Source organism: Recurvomyces mirabilis (assembly GCF_035927965.1).
Source record: "Recurvomyces mirabilis strain CCFEE 5264 chromosome Unknown scaffold_5, whole genome shotgun sequence".
NCBI classification, from domain to species: domain Eukaryota; kingdom Fungi; phylum Ascomycota; class Dothideomycetes; order Mycosphaerellales; family Teratosphaeriaceae; genus Recurvomyces; species Recurvomyces mirabilis.
The window spans coordinates 61,110-83,173 of NW_027041939.1; the positions used below are offsets into that span (position 1 = coordinate 61,110).

General features: G+C 53.6%; 12 protein-coding genes across 12 annotated transcripts; 8 read left to right on the forward strand and 4 right to left on the reverse strand.

Annotated features, from left to right (window-relative positions):
* Nucleotides 1–146: 146 nt before the first annotated feature.
* Nucleotides 147–1,451, reverse strand: RBT7_1 (Ribonuclease T2 precursor (RNase T2); the record flags this gene model as incomplete). The annotated part of the gene is made up of 1 exon (XM_064835041.1): nucleotides 147–1,451. One exon carries the CDS (start codon nucleotides 1,449–1,451, stop codon nucleotides 147–149), a length of 1,305 nt encoding a protein of 434 aa, XP_064696976.1.
* Nucleotides 1,452–1,860: 409 nt separating this feature from the next.
* LTS14_002336 (uncharacterized protein) lies at nucleotides 1,861–2,835 on the forward strand (the record flags this gene model as incomplete). The annotated part of the gene is made up of 2 exons (XM_064835042.1): nucleotides 1,861–2,204; nucleotides 2,265–2,835. The coding sequence occupies 2 exons, from the start codon at nucleotides 1,861–1,863 to the stop codon at nucleotides 2,833–2,835; spliced, it is 915 nt and encodes a 304-aa protein (XP_064696977.1).
* A 272-nt stretch (nucleotides 2,836–3,107) lies between these two features.
* On the forward strand, nucleotides 3,108–4,784 carry LTS14_002337 (uncharacterized protein; the record flags this gene model as incomplete). Its single annotated transcript, XM_064835043.1, has 1 exon — nucleotides 3,108–4,784. One exon carries the CDS (start codon nucleotides 3,108–3,110, stop codon nucleotides 4,782–4,784), a length of 1,677 nt encoding a protein of 558 aa, XP_064696978.1.
* Nucleotides 4,785–5,563: 779 nt separating this feature from the next.
* Nucleotides 5,564–7,541, reverse strand: LTS14_002338 (uncharacterized protein; the record flags this gene model as incomplete). The annotated part of the gene is made up of 2 exons (XM_064835044.1): nucleotides 5,564–5,951; nucleotides 6,010–7,541. 2 exons carry the CDS (start codon nucleotides 7,539–7,541, stop codon nucleotides 5,564–5,566), a joined length of 1,920 nt encoding a protein of 639 aa, XP_064696979.1.
* Nucleotides 7,542–8,351: 810 nt separating this feature from the next.
* LTS14_002339 (uncharacterized protein) lies at nucleotides 8,352–9,032 on the forward strand (the record flags this gene model as incomplete). Its single annotated transcript, XM_064835045.1, has 1 exon — nucleotides 8,352–9,032. One exon carries the CDS (start codon nucleotides 8,352–8,354, stop codon nucleotides 9,030–9,032), a length of 681 nt encoding a protein of 226 aa, XP_064696980.1.
* A 42-nt stretch (nucleotides 9,033–9,074) lies between these two features.
* LTS14_002340 (uncharacterized protein) lies at nucleotides 9,075–9,461 on the forward strand (the record flags this gene model as incomplete). Its single annotated transcript, XM_064835046.1, has 1 exon — nucleotides 9,075–9,461. The coding sequence occupies one exon, from the start codon at nucleotides 9,075–9,077 to the stop codon at nucleotides 9,459–9,461; it is 387 nt and encodes a 128-aa protein (XP_064696981.1).
* Nucleotides 9,462–9,533: 72 nt separating this feature from the next.
* Nucleotides 9,534–11,037, reverse strand: LTS14_002341 (uncharacterized protein; the record flags this gene model as incomplete). The annotated part of the gene is made up of 3 exons (XM_064835047.1): nucleotides 9,534–10,595; nucleotides 10,646–10,777; nucleotides 10,831–11,037. The coding sequence occupies 3 exons, from the start codon at nucleotides 11,035–11,037 to the stop codon at nucleotides 9,534–9,536; spliced, it is 1,401 nt and encodes a 466-aa protein (XP_064696982.1).
* Nucleotides 11,038–11,334: 297 nt separating this feature from the next.
* Nucleotides 11,335–12,509, forward strand: LTS14_002342 (uncharacterized protein; the record flags this gene model as incomplete). The annotated part of the gene is made up of 5 exons (XM_064835048.1): nucleotides 11,335–11,394; nucleotides 11,467–11,797; nucleotides 11,855–12,072; nucleotides 12,128–12,268; nucleotides 12,321–12,509. 5 exons carry the CDS (start codon nucleotides 11,335–11,337, stop codon nucleotides 12,507–12,509), a joined length of 939 nt encoding a protein of 312 aa, XP_064696983.1.
* Nucleotides 12,510–13,951: 1,442 nt separating this feature from the next.
* On the forward strand, nucleotides 13,952–15,022 carry LTS14_002343 (uncharacterized protein; the record flags this gene model as incomplete). The annotated part of the gene is made up of 2 exons (XM_064835049.1): nucleotides 13,952–14,835; nucleotides 14,890–15,022. The coding sequence occupies 2 exons, from the start codon at nucleotides 13,952–13,954 to the stop codon at nucleotides 15,020–15,022; spliced, it is 1,017 nt and encodes a 338-aa protein (XP_064696984.1).
* A 1,374-nt stretch (nucleotides 15,023–16,396) lies between these two features.
* Nucleotides 16,397–18,097, forward strand: PDI1 (protein disulfide-isomerase precursor; the record flags this gene model as incomplete). Its single annotated transcript, XM_064835050.1, has 3 exons — nucleotides 16,397–16,520; nucleotides 16,580–17,178; nucleotides 17,234–18,097. 3 exons carry the CDS (start codon nucleotides 16,397–16,399, stop codon nucleotides 18,095–18,097), a joined length of 1,587 nt encoding a protein of 528 aa, XP_064696985.1.
* Nucleotides 18,098–18,333: 236 nt separating this feature from the next.
* On the reverse strand, nucleotides 18,334–20,352 carry GRC3 (Polynucleotide 5'-hydroxyl-kinase grc3; the record flags this gene model as incomplete). Its single annotated transcript, XM_064835051.1, has 2 exons — nucleotides 18,334–20,255; nucleotides 20,307–20,352. The coding sequence occupies 2 exons, from the start codon at nucleotides 20,350–20,352 to the stop codon at nucleotides 18,334–18,336; spliced, it is 1,968 nt and encodes a 655-aa protein (XP_064696986.1).
* Nucleotides 20,353–20,526: 174 nt separating this feature from the next.
* On the forward strand, nucleotides 20,527–22,014 carry LTS14_002346 (uncharacterized protein; the record flags this gene model as incomplete). The annotated part of the gene is made up of 1 exon (XM_064835052.1): nucleotides 20,527–22,014. One exon carries the CDS (start codon nucleotides 20,527–20,529, stop codon nucleotides 22,012–22,014), a length of 1,488 nt encoding a protein of 495 aa, XP_064696987.1.
* Nucleotides 22,015–22,064: the final 50 nt, after the last annotated feature.

Genomic DNA, 22,064 nt, shown 5'->3' on the forward strand with positions numbered 1-22,064 from the left:
GTGAACGAGCCTTCGATCTCCTTGCCTCCTTGAGCCGAATACGAGGCCAGACGCTACGTGCCTGACGCCCAGAAAGGAGTAGAATCGGCACGCACTGCCGTCTCTCTAGGTCTCACATGGACCCAAGCATTTGTTTGGCTACTTAGCTACAGATTGCGCCACTCGATACTCAAATTCGTACTGTGATCACCAGCCTCCGTATAAACAGTCCCCTGTTTCCAACCCCTCGGCACAGCATCAGCATAGAATGTCCTGTTGCGCTCAAACATCAACATCTTGCCATCCGAGGAGAAAGTACTAGGATGCCTCACACTGTTACCGCAAGTCAAAGCGCCTTTGACGATGCCACAATCGCCTTTGCGAGACTTGAGGGTGAATGCGCCGCCACCACGCTTGACATGCTTGGCCTCGCTGTGCTCGGAAGAGACAGGAGAGGTGGTGAAGCTCGCACAACTACCCGTTGTATACCATTTCCCGGCGCCGATCAGGCAGCCTTTCTGATTGCCACCAGTGAAGACATTCAGGTATCCCTTACCACTAAAAGCCGGTCCCGTCGAGGTCGGTAGCGGAACAGGCTCAGTAGCCGTCCGCGTGGGCTGAACCCCAGATCCTTTAGGTAGGTATTTGATCCCGGTAGCCGGACATTTGGACGAGACACCCACGACCTCGCTCGGCTCAAAGGAGCCAGTTTGCAGTGATCCTGCTACATTGAAGAAATACCAAACCTCATTCAATTGCCCACTGCGACAACCGAGATAGACATCCCGCCCACCATGTTTCGCAGCGAGAGCTGCTTGGATCTGTGCAGTGGAATATGTCGTTCTGCTACTCGGCACGATACCCGCGTCGCTCAACCACTCATAGGTTGGCAACGACTTGAACAATCCCGCCGTCCGGTTAAAGAATATCGGCACCTCCTCCGTAGGCTGGTAATCACCATAACATTCCGGTCGGAGGGTAGAGATACAAGTCCCATGTTTACTCCACTCGTGTTCCCAGAAATGCTCACTAGATCCGGAATCGGAGACCCAGTATTCTTGCATGAAATCTAGCAGACCATTGGCACCGGACGACTTTAGGATGGCGGAGATGTTCCTGTAAGCTCGCTCGTCATCGCAATTAGCTTCGTACGTCCCGTCGCAGTTGTCGGGCCATAACCCGTGGATCGTCCAGGAGTCTTGGGGTCCGGTGACGGGATGCGTGTCCCAGAATTGAGTTTGGAGGAGTGCACCGCCTGGGTGATTGAAGCAGCAGAGGTTGTCTGGGATGGGGTTGACGTGGCAGGATAGTTGAGGGTTGGAGCAGGTGGCGTAGGGTTCCAGATGGTGCGGAGCTGGGATGATAGGTCTATTATCCGAAGATTCGAGGATTTGCTGGGTGAAGCCTAGGGTGGAGAGGGCGATGTTGCGGAGGGTGCGGAGAGACGGCAATCGGTCTATGATTGTGTCCATGATGATCGTCCAGGACTAGTGTGGTGCGGTAATAGCAGGAGGTTGTGTTTGATGGTCGACCAGATTTATGACGGCTTGGTGGCTAGGATCGAAGGTGACTTCGCAATATATTGTCAGGCAACGTGCAACGCCTGAGCTTCAAGTGTGATATGAAGCTCGGCTTGGAAATCCATGTTCGTTATACGCTGGTAGTTGACTCAGACATCATCGCCTACCTGCACAGATCATGCGTAGTTATTGGGCATGCTTGTTGATTGGCCAGCAAGACCCCAGTCCTAGAGCGGAGGAGGCTCAATTACACTCTGCGCGATTCCAGCCACAACCGCCGAGGCTGTTACCAAGATGACCAGGGTCAGATGTGTAAATTCTACGGAGTTGAGATGAAGGGATTCCTGCTCAGAGCATCGATATGCTGTCGACAGGCCCACGGACAGTCTGCCGTCATGGCCTCGCTCGACAATGGTTGAGCACCACTGGACAGATCCGACATGCGACAAGCTTGTCGTCGACGATCAAAATCAGTAGTGTGCCGGCACCGCATACGGGTAGCATTGCCGTGCTATCGCTGAATAGACCCAAGGCACGAAACGCACTCTCGAGGCAGCTTCTATCGGAGCTGAGTGGTGTGATCGAGGGTCTGCATGCTGAGGGTGGGAAGGGTAGCACGAGAGCGTTGATCCTGGCTTCGGAGAGCGACGATGCTTTCTGTGCTGGTGCGGACTTGAAGGAGAGGTTGACCTTCACACCCGAGGAGTACGTCTTCCCACATCATCCTTACATTCACCCAAAGTCATGCTGATGTCGTATATTCAGCACCCAAAACTTCCTCTCCACCCTCCGCAAAACTTTCACCCGCCTCTCCACCCTCCCCATCCCCACCATCTCCGCCATCAGCAGCTCAGCCTTCGGGGGCGGCCTTGAACTAGGCCTCTGTACGAACTTCCGTGTCATGTCATCCCAAGCAACTGTGGGGTTGCCCGAAACCCGCCTAGCCATCATTCCGGGAGCAGGAGGAACATATCGTCTCCCGGCCATGATAGGTGAGACACGCGCACGAGATCTCATCCTGACTGGCCGGCGCATCACAGGAGCCGAAGCGTACTTTATCGGTCTCTGCGACAGATTGGTGCAAGTCACCGATGAGCAAAATGGTCAAGCAGGGGTGGGAAGGGGAATAGTGATGGAGCAAGCGGTGGAAATGGCCAAGACGATCTGTGAGGGTGGCCCCATAGCGATCCGAGCCGCGATGCAAGCGATGAAGACGTGGAAGAATGGGGAGGCCAGCGAGAATTCGGCTTATGAGATGGTTTTACCGACGCAGGATAGGATGGAGGCGTTGAAGGCTTTTGGGGAGAAGAGGAAGCCGGATTTTCGGGGGAAGTAGTGGAGGGGGTATACGGACTATATATATATGATACAAGTTTCCTAGTTGGACATCATTCACCACGATTCGGGTTGGCATGTGACTGAGCAAGCTCTGCCGAAATGGCACTTAGGACGCCGTGCGCTCCTTCCAAGTCTGGCTGGAAAGTTCACTCACTGCGTGAAGGTGACGTTTTATGTGGGGCTATAACTATTGCTGCTGCCTTCTCGTCGCAGAGCACAACAAGAACATAACTTCACCACCAACAAACAACACTTCCACATATCGCCATCATGACAACGTCGGAGGGCCATCACTCAACGGTCACTCCTCGCAAGACATCCAATTATCTGATGCGGCAGATGTCTATGCCGGCGTCTCGTAGTAAGGAGGTGCGGGTGGATTCTCCTCGACAAGCTCAGCTGCTGCCGACGAGCGAAGAAGATGTGGATGCCAAGATGGTGGTGAACAATGGAACACAACCCCGGCCCACCATTTCCACACTTCACCCGAATAGCTTCCAGAAACAACTCGCAGCTGCACCTCACCAGACAGACGAAGAAGAAGCTGCCACTCCTTTCCGCCAACCATCCGCCACGGCCGTGAAGTCAACGTCGGATGCCGTCAAGCCGGCCTTACCAGTCAATAGACGTCTAACATTCACCTCCAGTCCCTCGCAAGCCAGAAAGCTGTCTGTGCCTCCCATAACCCGGGAGAGATCGATCGCTAGTCCTAGTCCACTTTTTGTGCCGCTACGCTCGAAGTCGCCCACATTGGGACTGTTCGAGGATCGGAGCAGCGAGGTACCTGCTGCTAAGAGTGCAATCACCACTTTGAGAGCCAACGAGAATGCTGCGGACACCACCTCTCTAGCTCCAGAGGGCTTCGCCGCTCTCGACGCCCTTTCCAGATCTACTCCTACACACACCAGGCAATCGACAAGCGCCAAGCAAAGCTCCCAAAACTCAATGAAACGCAGGATAAGCATCCAGCCGTTCAAGACATCCCCAGCCCCTGAGACCCGTCGTATCAATCCCAAAGACCTCCCCTGGGACGATAAAGAAACCCTGCATCTCTGGCAGAGCTACTGGGACCCTTCAGGCAACGAACTTAACCGCTCACGCGTACGCCTGATACGGGCGAATGCGCACACAAAGTGGCGTCAAGCGAATGGGTACGGGAGTGCGCACAGGAATTGGATCACGCTTGAGGAACGGATGGAGGATATTTTTGAGAGTGGAGTGAGGCAGGATGAGCTGAGAGCGAGGGTTGAAGAGAGTGAGAGGGAGGGCGGGGTGTTTCCAAAGATGCCTGGGTTGGAGCGGGCAGTGATGAAAGGCAGGGAGAAGACGTTCGCTAAGAGGGCGGAGGAGGCTTATAGGAAGTCCAAAACACCTGCTTGGAAGGAGGACTTTGGTGTCGATGAAGGTGTGATGTCTAAATTCACGACTCCTGCTCAAGCGGTCTCGGTCACGGCATCCTTATTCGGCCATGGTGGCAGCAAAGCTTCGGCATCAACCGGCAAGGCGGCAATGAAGCGCAGCGTAACGCTCCAAGACCCCTCGGACCAGCTCAAGACCTTACCACCACTCCAACCTAATCCCAGCAAAGACGCTGCTCCGACAAAAAAGATCCCAGCGAAGCGCCGTGCACCCAATGCAGACATCCTCGACCAGGCGATCACTCCAGCTCTGCTAACCACTCCCGCCAAACGAGCAAAGAGAGCCAAGATCGCTCCAGTCGAGCCAGAGTCAGATAGAAAGACAGGCATCGCGGGCGAACGCCACAACAGGGCCACCTCACCTCTAACTGCTCACGAAGAAATCTCCGCAATGGCATACTTCCATCAAGCCCGTTTGGTACTGAGGAAACATTGCAAGGACGTTTTCAAGATCGATGGCAGGGTCTTTGATGCGGAGGTCGCGAAGTGGGCGGAGGACTATGTTGAGAGGATTAGGAGGGAGATGTAAGGGGGTGGTATGGGGAGTGGAAGCGCGGTAGGAAGGGTCGTGAGTGAGTGGGGAGGTGAGGGAGGGTCGTGAGTAAGGGTCGTGAGTAAGGGGAAAGAGGAAGGAGGAGATGGTGGTTAAGGGGGTGGAGAAGTAGGGCAGCATGCGAAGCTGGTGGGAGAAGCTGGTATGGCGCAGTGAGATTCGTGCTGTAAAGGCTGAGGGGCGACGTGCATGAATTGACGACTGTGCGTACCTGGAGGACGTTCCACAGTACATCATTAGATGATGTTGTATAGCATAGCAAAGCATTGGCGCACGGGTGGCTGCACACACAGCGTGAACGGTCTTGAAATAACAAGGGGGTGGATATCATCGAACTTGATCATCGTATACATACAGTATCCAAGGAATATACCCCATCCTTACAGTCCAAGCCTCTCACCCCTATCGAACACAAGTGTGCGATACTTCCGAGGAGCGTCTACGAATCCGTACATGCTTGCCTCGCAGGCCATCGAGGCGGACAACCTTCGGTGTAGCGAAAGATGAATCGGTGAACGACCCAAGTATGTTGCGAAGGCACAATGCAACGCTTTAATCCTGTCGATAGATAGCCATACTTGATGCCTCAGACGCTCTCTCTCCTGACTTGTCTCTGTCCTGCCCACGATGTACCACACATACCAACGCCTTCCGCGTAGAACTTCGGGTATATGACATTGGAAATCCTCAAGCATTCGCTCAACTGGTGTTCAGGGCACTTACCCAATAGACAGCAAGCGAATATCAGAATCTTTTCACCGGACATCACTCATCTGACTCCTATCCCTCCGATGGAAAATATTCCGCAAACTCAACCCGCGACTCTTCGACGGCTTATTCGACGCCAGAGAGCGCGTACTCGCCCCGATCGTTGAAGCACTTCTCTCAACACCAGCAAGGTCCGGATTTGGCGCGGCTGACTCGGTCACTCTCGGGAACAGGCCCAGTCTCGAAGGCGGCCGGGCACTTCTCGCCGTTCGCGGCGTCTGTGGCGTTTCTGGTACGGTGGTCATTTTCTCGTTTCCGGACGAGTAGGCGGAGTCTGTCGGTGCGATGGCGCCGGGATTTCTGGCTGATGGGTCGTTGTCTTCTGATGTGCGGAAGTTCTTCATGCGGGTTGACATGCGGCGGGCGAAGCCAGAGCTGCATGACATGTCAGTGAATATTCAACAGTTGATGCTTGATAATGGAGAAGAGATACCTCGCCACAGAATCCTTCCGCGAATTCGCACCGTCATCCAAAGCTTTGTCGCCACCGCGACTACTTGGTCGGCTCTGCCCTCGTCGACCAGTCACAATCACGGCCGCGCCATGACCCTTGGACTTCGCCACAGCAGCCTGCGCGTCAGCCGCAGCACTCATAAGATCATGCGCCCCTTGACTGCGTGCTCTGGCACCTCTGCTCATGTCTCGCGGGGCTGGCGAAATGCCCTGACCTGGTGGATTACTCCGTAAAGGATTCGGATTACTACGTAATGGATTGGGGTTACTGCCGAGGGGATTCGAACGTTTCAGAAAGTCTGCTAGGTCTGCTGTACTACCTTCAGTCTGACGGGCATCTCGTGGAGCTCCTGCCGTCTTGGGTCGCGGCGGTATGGCTTGCTGTGGCATGCTGACTATCCGGCGGCCGCTCGGCGCTACACTAGGCGCTGGTGACTGGCGTGGCTGTTCATAACGTTGTGCGAAAGGCACAGGATGAGATTTCATGCCAGGTGCCTGGGGGAGTGGTTTATTAAGTATAGCTGTATTCTGCGGCATTGGTGGAGGTTGGCTGTTCGTGAATCGTGAGCGCAGTTGTGACGACGTTACTGGCAGTGATCGGGTGGATCGGGTCGAGCGTGTGGGTGAAGCGTTTCTACGGGCCGGTATGCTTCTTCTGCTGGCGGCTGCTGCAAGCCTGGACATCTCGCCAATTAAAGTCGCTAGTTGCACGAGACTGGTTCCCAGCTTCTTGCCTTTCGCCTGAAGCTCCTGCAGAAACTTGAGCCAACCTTGCTGATTTCCGCCCATTGCACCATGGACGTCTGCCACGCTAGCATTGCTCATTGGCCATCGGTCTTGTGATTCGTGCAAGTACTTTCCAAGCTCTTGTGTCGCCTGTATGCCATGCTGCACGTCTGCCAGAGCACCATTCATAGCTTTAGCTGTACGGTCGATGATCTTCTCGATCTTGGCATTGCCTTCCAACAACTGCGTACGAAAGTCCTTGTCTTCAAGCATGCTATTGAAAACCTCGACATGCTCCAGAGGCAGCCGCAGATGGCCTATACGTTCCTCGATATCTGTAATAGCAAGCCCAAAATCTTCTGACGTTCGCTCCAGGAAACTGTCGACCTCGTTGACATGAGTCTGGAGGATCTTGACAACCTCTCCGTCCGATTTGGCCTGTTCTTCCTGCAGCAGATGCATTCCGAACACGATCTGGGCCATGAGTTTCAGCAAAGGGTGGTACCTCGCCGTAGCTCGCTGCTTCCACCGGCTGTTGCAGGAGTCGTCGTACTGGCGAGCTTCGAGCAAATCCTGTCGTCTGGCTTCGGCGTCCGCACCGCTGGAGGGCAGCACAGTTTCATCTGCTGCAGTAGACTCGACGATAGACTCCTCAAAGGCGCCCTGCATCGACGGCAGAGGATGTACTGGTGGTTGCATGACGGACTCACGCTCGTCTTCATGCTCCACTACCTCCAATGGCGTCTGATACACATCGTCGCTCTCGCTGCTCTGACCAGAAATCATGATCTTTCGTCTGTCCTACAGTCCTCGCACAGCACCCCCAGTGTACAGGTCTCAGGCTGTCAGCACGATGAAACCTGCTCAACAGACCGCAAGGAGATCGCTGTGATTAGGATTGTGCAGCAGCAGGGAGCAGATCTTGGCTACTATAGGAAATTCATGACGGTTGCGCCCAACGGCACCTATACAGGCAGCCAATCAAGTAGCTATCTTATAAGGTGAGTATCAGTAAATATTAAGTGAAGAGGAACCTATGTTCGAGCAGTAGGCATTGGTCACCAACTCTGATGAGCCCACCGTGTGACAGTGTGACGACCACTTGGCCGAACCGGCGAGCTAATCCTGGGCTCGACAAGCAGAAGGAGCTCTCCTTCTTCAGGGTCACACGCGCGCTATGATCATCTACTGCTCCCGTTGGAGTCCTCCCGAGCCGGCCGCCGCTCCCTAGCGTCGTCTCTCGAATCGCCGAGCGCTTTGATTCGTGCGCGAACTCCCTGCTCCACTGCCTCCAAGCAAGTTGAGCTCGCCAAACACCATATCCTCCCCTGATATTTCAATACGTCCGGCTCGAAGATCCAGGGCGGCCTAAGGCGATTACTCGGTAGGCAAAATTAGGGTTCAGCCCTGTTCTGGGTCGGTACACAGCAGCGAACTGGTTCGGCGGGCGAACGCCGCAGACACCACCAGTCCACCACCAAGCTCAATCGGGATATTGCCATAACGCGTTTAAAAGTCGCGTCTTCTCATTTGCCGATCACGAGACCGATCAACACTTCCATATAGGATTCGCCACAAGTGTGGGAGACAACAGGCATGGCCTCTTCGCCATCTCACACGGTACGCCAAGTACCCACCGCATCTGGCGAGCCCAGAATCCAGCATGGCTTCGACGGGGATGTCAGGATCCTCAATTCGACGTTCGAGGAGCGCATGTCGATACGCAAGACTTTGGGTGAACTGCAACAGCTGCTGCAGCGCCTAGAAGGCCATAATGTGCAAATTGCGGCCGAGATCCGCCTTCGCGTCGATGGGCCTGTGGCAAAGGAGCACACCTACAGTGTGACTGTCGACGACGGCAAAACTGACTCCAAACCTTTCGCTTCCAAGTTTGCGTCCTCCAGACACGACAGTAGCAAGTCGTCAGCTTCACTGTCGCTCGCCAATGCTGAAATAAACGGCAAAGGGGCGTCTTACAGCCAGTCAGGATCACGTGCTCGAGAGGACGACGACGATGTCTATGAAGTTCGCCCACCCAAGAAAGCGCGCACAGATGAGAGCACAGAATTAGCGAGCTCGAGTGATACTAATGCGCTCCTACGCGAAGCACTCTCCCTTCTGAGACAGCGGAAACCAGACGATACACTCGAATTCGTCAAGCGGTGGCATTTTGAGTGGATCAAGCAAGGAGGCTGGCTCTTCGACACCTTGACCACGTCTGACAAGCTCCAACGAGACAACCACACAGTCAATCAGGCCCGAGTAGGCGTGGTATAAGATGTGCTAGGCCAGAGCATGAATGCCGCGGCCGCTTCCAGCATGGCCGAGCTTGCTAATATAAGCAAGCTTGTTCCCTGGCTAGAGCACTGCAGGAAGTCAGCCGCAGATAAAACCCAAGCTCGAGAGGAGAAGTGGCGGACAAGCTCTGCAACGTTTCACGACCATGCACGAAAAGATAGAGAGACTGCAGAGAAGAAACTGGAAGACGAACTTCAGAAGCAGCGAGCTCTGCTTGTGAAGATAGCAGAGGCCAGCGGTGTGGATGTGGATGAAGATGACGACAAGTCACAAGGTATGAGAGAGGCGAGCTTGGGTGCCCAGCTAAGTGCAGAGCTGGATATGGAAGCTCGGCGTGCTGAGGAGATGCTCGCGACGCAGAAGGAGCAAGTACGTGAGACCATCAACATTGATGATGACGATCTGTGACCTTCCGCACTACGATTCTGCGGTATGTCTAATTTACGACCAGGAATCTGCTCTATATGATAACAATGTACCTCACCAACCACGCCACCGAACCCAGATATCGATAACCCTCTCCGGCTCGGAAGTATCAGTATCGACCACCAAATACCAACCGAAATTAGCACTTGCTATACATGCATGATTCGGCCACACCAGCAACTTCTCCCCCAGCTCCAGCTGTCGTACATGTTCTGTAGAACCTTCCCAGGTCAAAATCCCATGCTCCTGAGCAATGCGACCGACAATCCACCCTGTTTTTGAGCCTTCGGGATCGTAATGCTGCCCATGCTGTTGTGGCCACGGTGAAACTACGCCCCAGCCTGGGTAGCTTTTACACGGGTCACGGCCGAAGACGATGGAACCAGCTGCTACCAGTGCTTCTGGCTTCTCGCCACGGCCTGGGTATATGCTTGCTACCTCGACAAGCATGCGAAGCCCGAGGTCGGAGTAGCTTAGTAGGCTCTTTGTGGGATTGTTGGCCGATTGGGTGGGTCGAGCTCGAGTGGCAAGTTGTTGCATGTCCATGACCGGATAGACGCCAGCATGCACCTCTACCGCAAAAGACTTGTTGATCTTCTCAATCATCGTTCGATACTTCGCCGCTCCCTCGTTACCCTCTAGCAGGTTCTGTACTGATGTAGCTGTTGGCGTGGCGCCGATAGAAAGCACGACTTTCTGCGCGTTTGAACTCTTCGTCTCGTGCGCGCCTGCGATCTTCAAGAACTCGATAGCGCCTTCTTCCAGCCCGACTAACTCCTGGGACATGAAGTCTAGAGCTTCTTCTGGACTACTGACACTGTAAGAATGACCCATATGAGTATACAAGCCGGCAAGACGAGTGTGTTCTGAAGCGACGAGCGCATAGGCTACATCAGCGAGCTGTTTGGAGTGTGCGCCGACACCTTCACGATGGTAGCCGACGTCGATTTGTGGCCAGATGGGCACCTTGCCAGGCCAGGAGGCGTGACTCTCCTCGATGAATTTAATCTGGCCCGGATGGTCTACAAACAGGCCTAGACAGTCGTCCCCTAGCAATCGAGCTACGGCTGATAGTCTGGGTATGGCCGAAGGTGTCAGTGGAAGACCGTAGAGAACCTGGGGTGGATCAGCAGGGGACGGAAGTAGCGTGTTCGGATGAAACGCACAGTCACCTCACGACCCTGTACTTTGCACTCGAGCAGCCATGGCAATAGATGCTCGATCTCTGATACCGTGGAAGCCACCAATTTCACGGGCCGAGGAGCATCACCAACTTGAAGCTTCGTCAGCTGCGTCGTCTGTGATTGAGTGAGCGAGAATGTACGACGGCATACGCCGTAAGGCGACTGACCTTGTGTGTCTTGACATGAGCTCGAAAATCAACTCCCAAAGCATCTACCGCCTCAAGCATAAGCCGACAATTGCGTCTGATCACAGCCAGATCAAGCACGGCTGCTGGTGCCTGTACGTTTTGAAGTCTCTCCCCGACGTACTGTAATTCCAATGCGGCCTCATTGGCGCTAGGATAAAGGAAAGGTGCTGTGGCTGGTGTTGACATTGCGAGGACTGTGTAGATGTGTTGTCGTTGATCGTGGTTGACCTTGCTTTAAAACTCGGAACACAGAGCGATGAAGTTATTTATGTCTCTTTTTGCATTCTAGCTAATGTGAGACGCTATATGTCAAGTTAGATTCGAGTCTCGACAAAGCACACGTATATTGATACAGTTGCGCTCATTCTTTGCATACAGGGCGCAATGCTGCTGAGTCACGGTGGAGAGAGATCAACTTGAGCACTTTCCAAGACGCCACCATCTTCCAGAAAGCTACAAATTTGATACTACCGATATTTGAACATGGACAACCTCAAGAGAAAGGCAGATGATGACGGTGGAGACGCTGACAAGCGCATGAGAGTGAGTGCAGAGTGGATCTAGTTTACAGCCTCACTGGCATCCCTTTAAGCAAATTGCTAACGCCAAGCCCAGACGAAGAAACAGTGGCGAGTACCTCGACAAGGAGGCAACAACGCATATACAGCCCAGACCATTCAACCAGGCGACAGTGGCATATGGGCGACCTGTAATAAAGGCCGCGAAGGAAAATGTGTCGCAGAGCTGCGCGAGCTCTTCACCGAATACGCAGCTCATCTTTATGGCGATCACCTCATCACTGGAGACCGGCCTGGTGGAGGCAATGAGTCGAAAGAGGATGGTAGCTCCACAGATATCGAGAGCTCTATCCAAGCTGAAGTTGCAGACATTCGCAAGCCAGCTTCTGTGCAGATTTGCACGCCTGTGCGACTTGATGTTCAGTGTGGTAAGCACATTATTTTCGCCGTCCATCTCGCTCTTCAACAGCTGACTCGGACCCTAGTGGTCTTCTTCCGAACGCATAGTCCCATCGAGCCGGTATCCTTTGTCAAGAGAATATGTGAGGACGCAACGAAAAGGAGTGCGCTCCGGCGTACTAGGATTGTCAAGCGGCTCTCACCCATGACATTACTTGGACGTGCTACGACCGAGGGTGTAGAGAAAGTCGCTCTGGAAGTCCTTGCGCCTCACTTCCACCAAGAGCCTTTCGTGGCCAGGAAAGTAAGAAGTCTTGCTATCATCAATCATTTCACACCTGGCTGATCCGAATTCGCAGTTCGCCATCCGACCTAATTTACGCAATCATAATGTGCTTAGCCGAGACAGCATCATCAAACAAATCGCCTCGCTCGTTGGTCAGGGACATGAGGTCGATTTGAAGGATTACGACCTTCTGATCATCGTCGAAGTCTACAAGGTGCGTTGCAATCTATTTGTGGCGCCGATACAGGGATACTAAAGCTCAGCAGAATGTCTGTGGAGTGAGTGTCGTCGACAACAGCTTCGAGCAACTTCGACGGTTCAACCTGGCTGAGATATTCGATCCTACACCAAAAGAGGCAGTCGAAGAAGCTCAGCAAGAGGTGGTGCCGCAAGAAGCACTGCCGAATAAGGCAGAATCTGGTATTACGCCAGCTCCCACGATGGATCTTACTTGATTGCTATACATCAACCAAAGGAGCAGTCGAAAGACCTGCAGCGTCATTTGGCGCTGCAACGCCCCTGCTCTTGCGTCGGAGAGCTGCATTGTCCGCAAGACCAGCCGGAAGTGCCATATACCTCATACAGTATTGTGTGAAACAGAAGCTGGCCTGCTTCAACGATTTACCTGGCTTAGCAGCAAATCTGTTCGAGCATCCGGCATTCTGGCCCCATTCCGACGGCGTGAGCAAGATGCATGGCGGTTGTGTCATGAATGCATACTTTGCATCACACCGTAACCACATCAAATCAGCAAAGTTTACCGACCATTTGGCACGAACTCCGGGCGCTTTCCGACACCAGATCTATGGGTCCGATCCTAGCGTGCAGATCTGCCATGCCCGAACCTACCGTCAACCAGATCCCCGGGACCAGCTGTTTAGTCCCTTGGACGTCTACGAGGTAGCTTGTGTACATATATTGTTGGCATTGCGTCTCAATCATCAAATCCGTGAACGACAAGTCGAACCATGTTCTCTTTGAAATCAAGAAAGAACGTCGTCGCGGAAAGGAAGCTCGCCTCTGTAGCGAGCGTCTCGCTTAATCGTAATCCTGAATGGCCTCGCCCGCGCAAGTACAGACTTTCTTCAGCGGACCTGGCGGGGCTGATGCACTTTCTTTCTCGCTCTCGCTCACCTGAAACGCTGCAATGGAACCTCCACAAAGTTCCCACTAAGCCCAGAGCACACATTGCAAGACCCCCATCTCGCACTCCTGCCATGCAGCTGCAGCTATGCAGTAGTGCATGACGCGTGCGTGGCCTGCTGGGTTCGTCCGACAGTCGTGATTGGTAGCACGGGATCGATCAAGCGAGGTCTTGCATAAAGCTTTCTCTTGTTCGGGACTAGTTAGGCGAGCACTCTATCCACGATCTCGCTTACACCAGAGTTTGATGACACTGGTGCTTCGGAGATGCTTCCATGGCGCGTCCGCCGGGACTCTAATTGCAATTTGAGATCCTCTGACCCAGCTACCAAGGCACTCTGTTGCTGAGTACCTGCTCACGCAGTGGAGATGCCTTCCGGTCCGGACGCTGTCACTGGCGAGATATGTATATGATATATCCACTATGGCCAAGGTCCGAGCCGCAGGTTGATTCGATTTGACATGCTCGAGGCGACTGAGGGTCAAGCACGCGCAGATGGTGCCGCGGCGGTATGGCGTCCACCGCCGACGACACCTCTCACACTTTTGATTGAGACTTGCTGCCGTTGGACATCGGTCTTCTTCGGCAATAATATACTTGGTTCATGCACACCAGCATGTTGCTGTTGACTTATCATCATACTCCTGGTGGACTGCACGGCGGTTAGCAAGCGTGTGTTCAAGCAAGGCAGCTATTGCAGGACGCCATCTCGGACTGGACTACATCTGGAGGTGAGATAAGAAGTCTTCAAACATGGTTACTGTTGTTCGCCCTCGCACGACTGCGGGTGTTGTGACTGTCATGCCTGTCAACGAGTCATCACGTCACTCTCCGGATCCTTCTGCTGTGCAGCGAGCAGCAGGTAATGCACTACAGTCGAAAGCCGTACGAGTCGAGAAACTGGATGGCTACTTGTTCCGGACATATCGACTTACCACGGCGAAAGGATTCTTCTATATCCTACGAAGTCGACCAAACCACAATATCAGATTACTTAGACATGAAGAAAACCGATTAGACGACGAAGCCTGTTCGCTACAGGCCTTGGCTTCACGGCCTGACCTGATACCAGCACGACTTATTGAATATCGCCCATCTAGCAACGCCATCGGTAGCAAATATCTCATATCTGGCCCCTTTGGTGGCTCCATATTCGCAGACGTGGAGCCATCACTATCTCGTCAGGCGCTGGCAGATATCGATCGAAGTCTTGGACAGTACGTACGAAGAATCTCCGCAGTGACTGGCACGAGCTTTGGCTCGATACGGCAAGGCACGAGTTTCACATCTTCCTCCTGGACGAAGATATTCGCTCTGATGCTCGAGTCCGTGCTCCGCGACGGTGAGGATGCTTTGATCAATCTGCCGTACGAGGGTATGCGGGAGCTGCTGCGACGACATCGTGGCTCGCTGGACAAGATTACTCAACCAAGATTGGTTGTCATGGAGCTCTCGGCCGATCAGAATATCGTGGTCGATGCTCGACAGCAGCAAGTTACTGGTCTATTAGACTACTCTACCGCATTCTGGGGCGATCCTTACCTCTCAGACTGCTTCTATAAGCCCACCGCCAGCTTTGTCGAAGGGTTTGGCAAGCTCCCAAACGGCGACAACGACGAGAGGATACGGCAATACCTGTAAGCCCGACCACAGTCTTAAAGCCTCATGATCCATACTGATGTCCCTCCCAGATATGTGCTATACCACGCCCTACTAGCAGTGGTAAGACACTACTATCGCCCATCAGCCGATGGTGACGAACTGGAAGCAAGACGAGATCTCACGACCGCCATGCGACAGCTTTCCGTCCTGCCGGCACGGTGAAGACCGGATCTGGCACGCACGGTTGATGGCGTGAAGTAGGACTTTTGTGGTACAAACGGTGTGTCGAGTAATATGCAGGCCGTGCGCCACTCTGACCGGACTGGTGGGTGCTGGCTTGGGTGGCGCGGCATGGCTCCAATGCTTTTTTCAACATGCATGCTGGTGGGATCTTTTGCCGTGCTAGGGTGCAACGCTTGCTGCAGGTTAGCGAGAGGAGCATTTGATGCAAATATGCACATGCTTGATGAGGTATGATTGAAGATGGTGATTTTGGCCGCCTTAAGGCCGAGCTTTCGGTTCACATGTTGTTTTAGCGACCGGCGTTGGATTGTCTTCCGGATTAGTCAGCTGCAGACATGCAGCCTGTGATGTGGGACACAGAAGATATATAGAGACCAGCATAGGGGCGAAGTCGGTCCAGCTTGCTGTAGAGCTGAAGGAGGATGGCATTGGCACGAGATATCCTAACCAGCGGCGTGCATTCGTGACGTGTCATGCTATTCTAGATGTTACAGAGTAGAATTCAGCATGATAGACCAGTCTTCCAAATGTGCTGGGGTGTCTAGTATCCTCAGAGCTTGGGGCAGTGGTATACGTAGGTCATCTACAGTGAGTATCATAGTCATCCACATCACCGCTCATCAAGCAGCCTCTAGAATTATGAGTGTAGAAAAGATGCTTCTCAAGTTGCAATCGCTAGGAGGCCGCCGTGTAGATCTGTGACCGATATAGCTGTACAGACGGCATTGCTCTGGTGGATGGTTCCAGAGATCTTTTGACGGCCATGGACAGTGGCCCACGTGCTGTAGCGTCCAGGAACCCAGCAGGCCGCAGATCAATGCACATATGACAAGGCAGTACCGCTCAGAAGATCATACTAGTTCATGCTGACAGACATGTTCTTGATGCAATCGGAGAGTGGAAAGAGCCCTGGAGAACTGGCTGTAGTTATACGACGGACATGTCTTGTTCAAAAGGCTGTCCAGTGTCGTCCTTGGAATGTCAAGTGCTCGCATGCCATCTCGGAGTATCTTGGTGTGGTATTTCGCGATACCACAGGCGGCGGAACAATGGCTCGACTGCGAACGATATGCACGCATGGATGGCTGAAGCGACAATCTCCTATGTGTGATCACTGATCAGCGGCTAAATCAAGTGTGAATCAATAGGTGAAACAGTTGCAGATTATTATTCATGTCTTTGGTGAAGGGCCTGACTTTGACAGCTTGCCTTCAGGGTCCTGTGGGGTATGTATATATCGCTTGTGAAACTGATCAGACAGCCACGAGCATTTATAATCTTCCCTTCTTCAACTGTCTTGCCCACAAGACACCCCATACACAATCTGGTATTCACGACCTGTAACGACACAATATGAAGTACGCAGGACTTGGCCTTTTCGGCCTCGCGGCGCTGGCTGCTGCGAGCGATGTACACGAGCTCACCGGAGCCACTTTCAGTGATTTCGTGAGCGAGAACGACCTTGTGCTGGCAGAGTGTATGTCATGTGAAGCCGTACTTGCATGGCCATGTCCGATTGCTGACTCAATTGCTCAGTCTTTGCACCATGGTGCGGCCACTGCAAAGCCCTCGCCCCCGAGTACGAAGAAGCAGCTACCGAACTCAAGGCGAAGAGTATTGCCCTCGCCAAGATCGACTGCACCGCCGAAGAGGACCTCTGCAAGACTCAGGAAGTCACCGGCTACCCGACTTTGAAGATCTTCCGTGGTGCTTCCAATGTCCAGCCCTACTCCGGCCCTCGCAAGGCTCAGGCCATCGTCTCATACATGACCAAGCAGTCTCTTCCCTCTGTCAGCCTACTACACACCGGGGAGGCACTAGAGGAGTTCAAGACCGCCGACAAAGTTGTGTTGGTTGGATACTTTGGCAAGGATGACAAGACGAGCAATGTTACATTCGAGGAGGTTGCCGATGAGCTTAGGGATAGCTTCCTGTTCGGCGCTACCTCTGACCCAGCTCTGGCCAAGGCTGAGGGTGTTACACCACCAGCTGTTGTCCTGTACAAGACCTTCGACGAGGGCAAGAACACATTCGAGGAAGGCTTCACCAAGGAGAAGTTGACCACATTCGCCAAGACCGCTTCTACACCGGTCATTGGTGAAGTTGGTCCTGAGACTTATGCTGGCTACATGGCAGTGAGTAGTGATCTAAACCCAGTGCGCTTTTATATTTACTGACAAGCATTGACAGGCCGGTATCCCACTCGCTTACATCTTCGCCGAGACACCCGAAGAGCGCGCAAGCATCGCCAAAACCCTCAAGCCAATCGCAGAGAAGCACAAGAGCAAGCTCAACTTCGCCACCATCGATGCAGGTGCCTTTGGCCAACACGCCGGCAACCTGAACCTCGAAGTCGGCAACTGGCCCGCGTTCGCCATTCAAGACACCCAGAAGAACCAGAAGTTCCCATTCGCCAAGCAAGGTTCCGCCTCAGACCTCAGCGCAAAGAGCATCGGCAAATTCGTTGATGACTTCGTCGGTGGGAAAGTCGATCCCAGCGTTAAGAGCGAGCCGATCCCCGAGAAGCAAGAGGGCCCTGTTACAATCGTCGTAGCCAAGAACTACCAAGACGTCGTAATCGATAACGACAAGGATGTTCTGCTCGAGTTTTACGCCCCATGGTGCGGCCACTGCAAAGCCCTGGCCCCGAAATACGACGAACTCGCCACCCTCTACAAATCCCACAGTGACAAGATCGTCATCGCCAAGGTCGACGCAACCCTCAACGATGTCCCGGACGAGATCCAGGGATTCCCCACCATCAAACTCTTCAAGGCTGGCTCCAAGGATGCCCCGGTCGACTACTCCGGTTCCCGCACAGTGGACGATCTGATCAGCTTCATCCGCGATAATGGGAGCCATAAGATTGACGTCTCTAGCGCCGAGACGGCTAGTGCGGAAGGTGTGGAGACGGATGGGATGCCCATGCAGGCTCCGGCTGCTACGGCCAGTGGGGCCGCCGAGAAGGTCAAGGAGAAGGTGAAGGAGGCGGCGGGGTGGGTGAAGGACTCGCTGTTGGATGATGAGGACGCGGATGAGCATGATGAGTTGTGAACTTGTCGTGTGTGCCGCCGCTGCTGCTGCTGCTAGTAGATGGTAAAGTCGCTTAGATTGCTTTGAGAGCTTTGCGATGCGATGGGATGAAGTCGCTAGCTGGTCGATTGGTGTTAGGTGGGATACGTGATCGAGCTACATGGTTTCTGAATTTGCTCTAGTGTTCGGATAAATGTAGCCCACGAGCAGATGATCTCAGACACACGCTTTCTCTACACCTCCTTAACTGCAACCGCCTATCGTACATCTCCAGCCATAGGCGGATGTCGCAGCCGCCACACCGCTCCCTCAATACCCACTCGTTCTCGTCTACTGACCCACGGTCTGTCCTGTAGACTTGCATCTCCCTTTGCATTCCCCTCGCCGGCGTACACATCCTCCAGCAACGCCCACTCGGGCGGATCAAAGCTTCCGCCCACGAGCACGAGCTGCTTACTATCCAATAGCGAAGCCATAGTGTGGTCTGCCAGCGGTGTGAGGAGGTGGAGAGTGCGCTGCGAGGCATCTATGCCGCGCACCAGAGTGAGACCTAGACATGAGCTGTTGTGCGGATCTAGGGTCAAACTCGTTCCTGATGGTCTCGGTGGCAGATAAGGCAGTCCTCCCATTGTGCGTTGAATAGCTACCCCTTCTGCAGTCTCTCTTGCATTGGTCTGAGTCCACGATAGCGTGTCACCGTTCAGACTGGTCTCGACTTGCACAAGCGCGACGAGGGAGCCATCGAGCACTTCTGCAAGGAAGTCGGGATGGGGTTGCTGGCCACAGGATACGATGGCTCTCAGAGGCGCATCGGGGCCATCGTATTGTACAATCCATGGTCGCCATGTCGATATAACCTTGCTTGACCATCGAGTGTGCTCAGCAGGATGGTCAGGTCTAGCATGGAAGTATGCCATCGTCTGCATAGATCGTAGCTCAGCCGGGGTTCTCGAGGACGGCCTTACGGATTGTCTGGTCAAGGAGAGAAAGCTAGCATCAGGGCAAGCGCCATGCAGTGACTCCACAAGACTCGTATCCAAAGGCTCGAGTAAAGCAATATGGCTGATACTGAGCACGTCTGCCAGCTCCCTCGTCACGCTGGCTCCTAGCCCACTCACCCAGCCGCAGGCGTTCACAATGATTGTTTGTCGGCGGTCCGCATGCCGGATGAGCTCTTTGGCACAAGCTACATAATGCTCTGCGTCATCCTTGAAACTTGTCGCGGCCAGAGTATGTGACCGCAGGAATTTGTAATGTGTCTGTTCAGCACTTGCTGTGTGTGTGAAGGATGGACCCCACATAGGCGCCGAGACCTCGACGAGTGAAACCTGGCCAGGAGGTCCGAACTCAGGTTGACCAGGATCTAGATCTAGGTATAGGACTTTCCGTGCCGATTGCTTTGTGCTGAGCGCATTGCAGAGAATGCGATTAAACGTTGACTTGCCGGAGGACTTCGCTCCGATGGCCATGATGCGGACCAAACGAGCCGTTGATTGAGCATCATTGGTCAAGCGAGATATAGCCGTCTCGGTCGACTTATCGATCTCTAAAGTTGTCAAGCTACGCTGTAGCTCGTCGCCGGCAGCAGATCGCAACAATCTGAACGACTGGTTTAGCTGATCATTCTTCGTCCATATGTTCCTGAAGAGCGGAGATAGCTTGGCCAACTTTGCGATTGTTGACTTGACATGAGATACACGAAGCTTAGTCCCATTCCTTCTAGCAATGATACGAGGCAGTGCATGCGTGCTTGGGGCATATATTCGTTGAGTTCCCGAATCTGGATGGAGTGTGGCGCCGTATACTGTGACAAGGCCCTTCTGCACCTCTAGGTCGTACTCGCCGACACACACGATACTGTGATTGTTGCGGAGAGTTGCTTCGATGGATCCATCAATTAGCTCATCGATCTTCCCACCGCTGGTGAAAGTCGTGGATGGTGATAGCGTTACGGCTGGTTTCGTTGTGACAGATATGGTGACTTCGGCTTCTTCTGGCTCGGAGTCGGCCGAAGCAAGATCGTGATGACCATCATATGGTACAGAAGCTAATGCTGTAGCATTAAGTTGCTGCTCAATTTCTTCTCGCCGCTGTTGGGCGTGGCTTGCTAGCGATGATGCCGGTGCAGCAGCTTTTGCTTGTTTTGCGAGCCGGGCTGCGGCAAAAGCACTGAGTTGGCCTACGATGCGTCAGTATACTATTTGGAATACTGTCAGTTATTGAACCATACCGTTACTCTGCCCAAAGGCATCCTGTGCCTTCCTCTTTTGCGCCATTTGCCTGAGATATGTGAATGAGCTGCCATCCGAACGAGGCAAGAAGCGAAATTTTGGCTACACCGCCCGATTCTGCCGCGAAGCGCATTGATCTTTGCGATACATTTCACAGCTACTACGCTAGAGCTCATACTTTCAGAAATTCCAACCACGGGACGTCTCCTGAGTAGGATCATGGCGACGAAGGCTAAGGACAAGTCTTCGGTCGTGAAGAGGGGAACGAAAAGAGATACGTTGACGAAAGAGAGCAAGAAAGCATCGAAGAAAACTACATCCAAAGTTTCTTCCAAAAGCCAGGAACTTGTGGTGGACTCGGAAGATGATGATGCTGCACCAGAATATCGAGCTGTGGGAAAATCGGTCGCTCAGCCTGTGCCTGTACAGTCTGCTGCTACAGATGCTGGCAAGGAATCGGAGGCAGACGAGGATGAAAGCGAAGATGAAGACGACGACGACGACGATTCAGAAGAGGCAAGTCAGACTTCAGCACCACGCCCACCAACCAAGGTGCCTGCAAACATCAACGGCGTCAAGCGATCTGCGTCCGAAGCCAGTGGGTCAGAAGAGGGATCGGATGAGGAAAGTGCAGACGGGTCCTTGGACGAAGAGCCAGCCAAGAAGAGGACGAAGGCTGATGCAGGTGCGGGCCCGCAAGGAGGACATACTGTCATCACGAAGGCCAAAGAGAAGAGCTACAGTAGCACGACAGCACCAGGTTCTGCCTCTGGTACGGTCGAGCAAGCCAGCGACACTGCGCCTATAGAGCCACAGCCTTTTGAGGTTCCACCGGGATATGTTGCGGTAGACAGTGCCGCCGGTGGCGATCCTGATATCACAGCTTCATCACTAGCAGGCAAACAGATATGGCACATCACAGCACCTTCCGACCTTCCACTCACATCGCTACACAACATCGCGCAGTCCGCTCTACAGGACGGCAAAGTCCTGCTGAACCATAAGGGCGTGGACTACACGATCGCAGACGATCCGACCAATAACGAGCTTTCAGCACTGCTACTGAGCAATGGCAGCACCCTCGAACCAGTCAAGCAAAGAGCAACACGGAATCTGCGAATACAACAACGGATAGACCTGCCCAACCTCAGTCGGAAACAGGCGAAACAGATGACTGGTAGTGCTGCTGCAGCAGAGGTGGCACGAGCACCAATCAGCACTATACGACTACAACCCAAAGGATTGCGTATGCGCTTCCATCCTCTGGGTGTCAAAGACTCGGCGAATGTAGCTTGGGACGACGACGAGGCTCTGGCAGACGCAGCACCAGCAAAAGGCACTTCGTTCCAATTTCCACGGGCACTCGGCGCGAATGGTGTCTCTGAGTCGCAAAATCCGACCACGACCAGAGTAGAGGCGGAAGGAGACAGCTCAATAAAGAAGCCGAAGAAGAAGCGGAAAGAGAAGGCGTTGGCGAATGGCACGAGTAGCACGAACGAGGCGGCAGAGGCTTCACATCAGGACGTCGCTGCTGCCACAGTAGCTGCCACGCCCGCCACGAAAGTAGTGGCCCCAGAGACGGATGGCGACGTACAAATGACTGGAGTCGAGAATACAGCGTCGAAGCCGAGTAAAGAGGAGAAAGCTCGACGGAAAGGAGAGAAGAGGTTGAGGAAGGAGGCGAAGCTCAAGGATAAGACGGCGTAGGCCTGAGGTACAGCAGGGTATATCATATAATTATGTTTTCAATCGTCTTC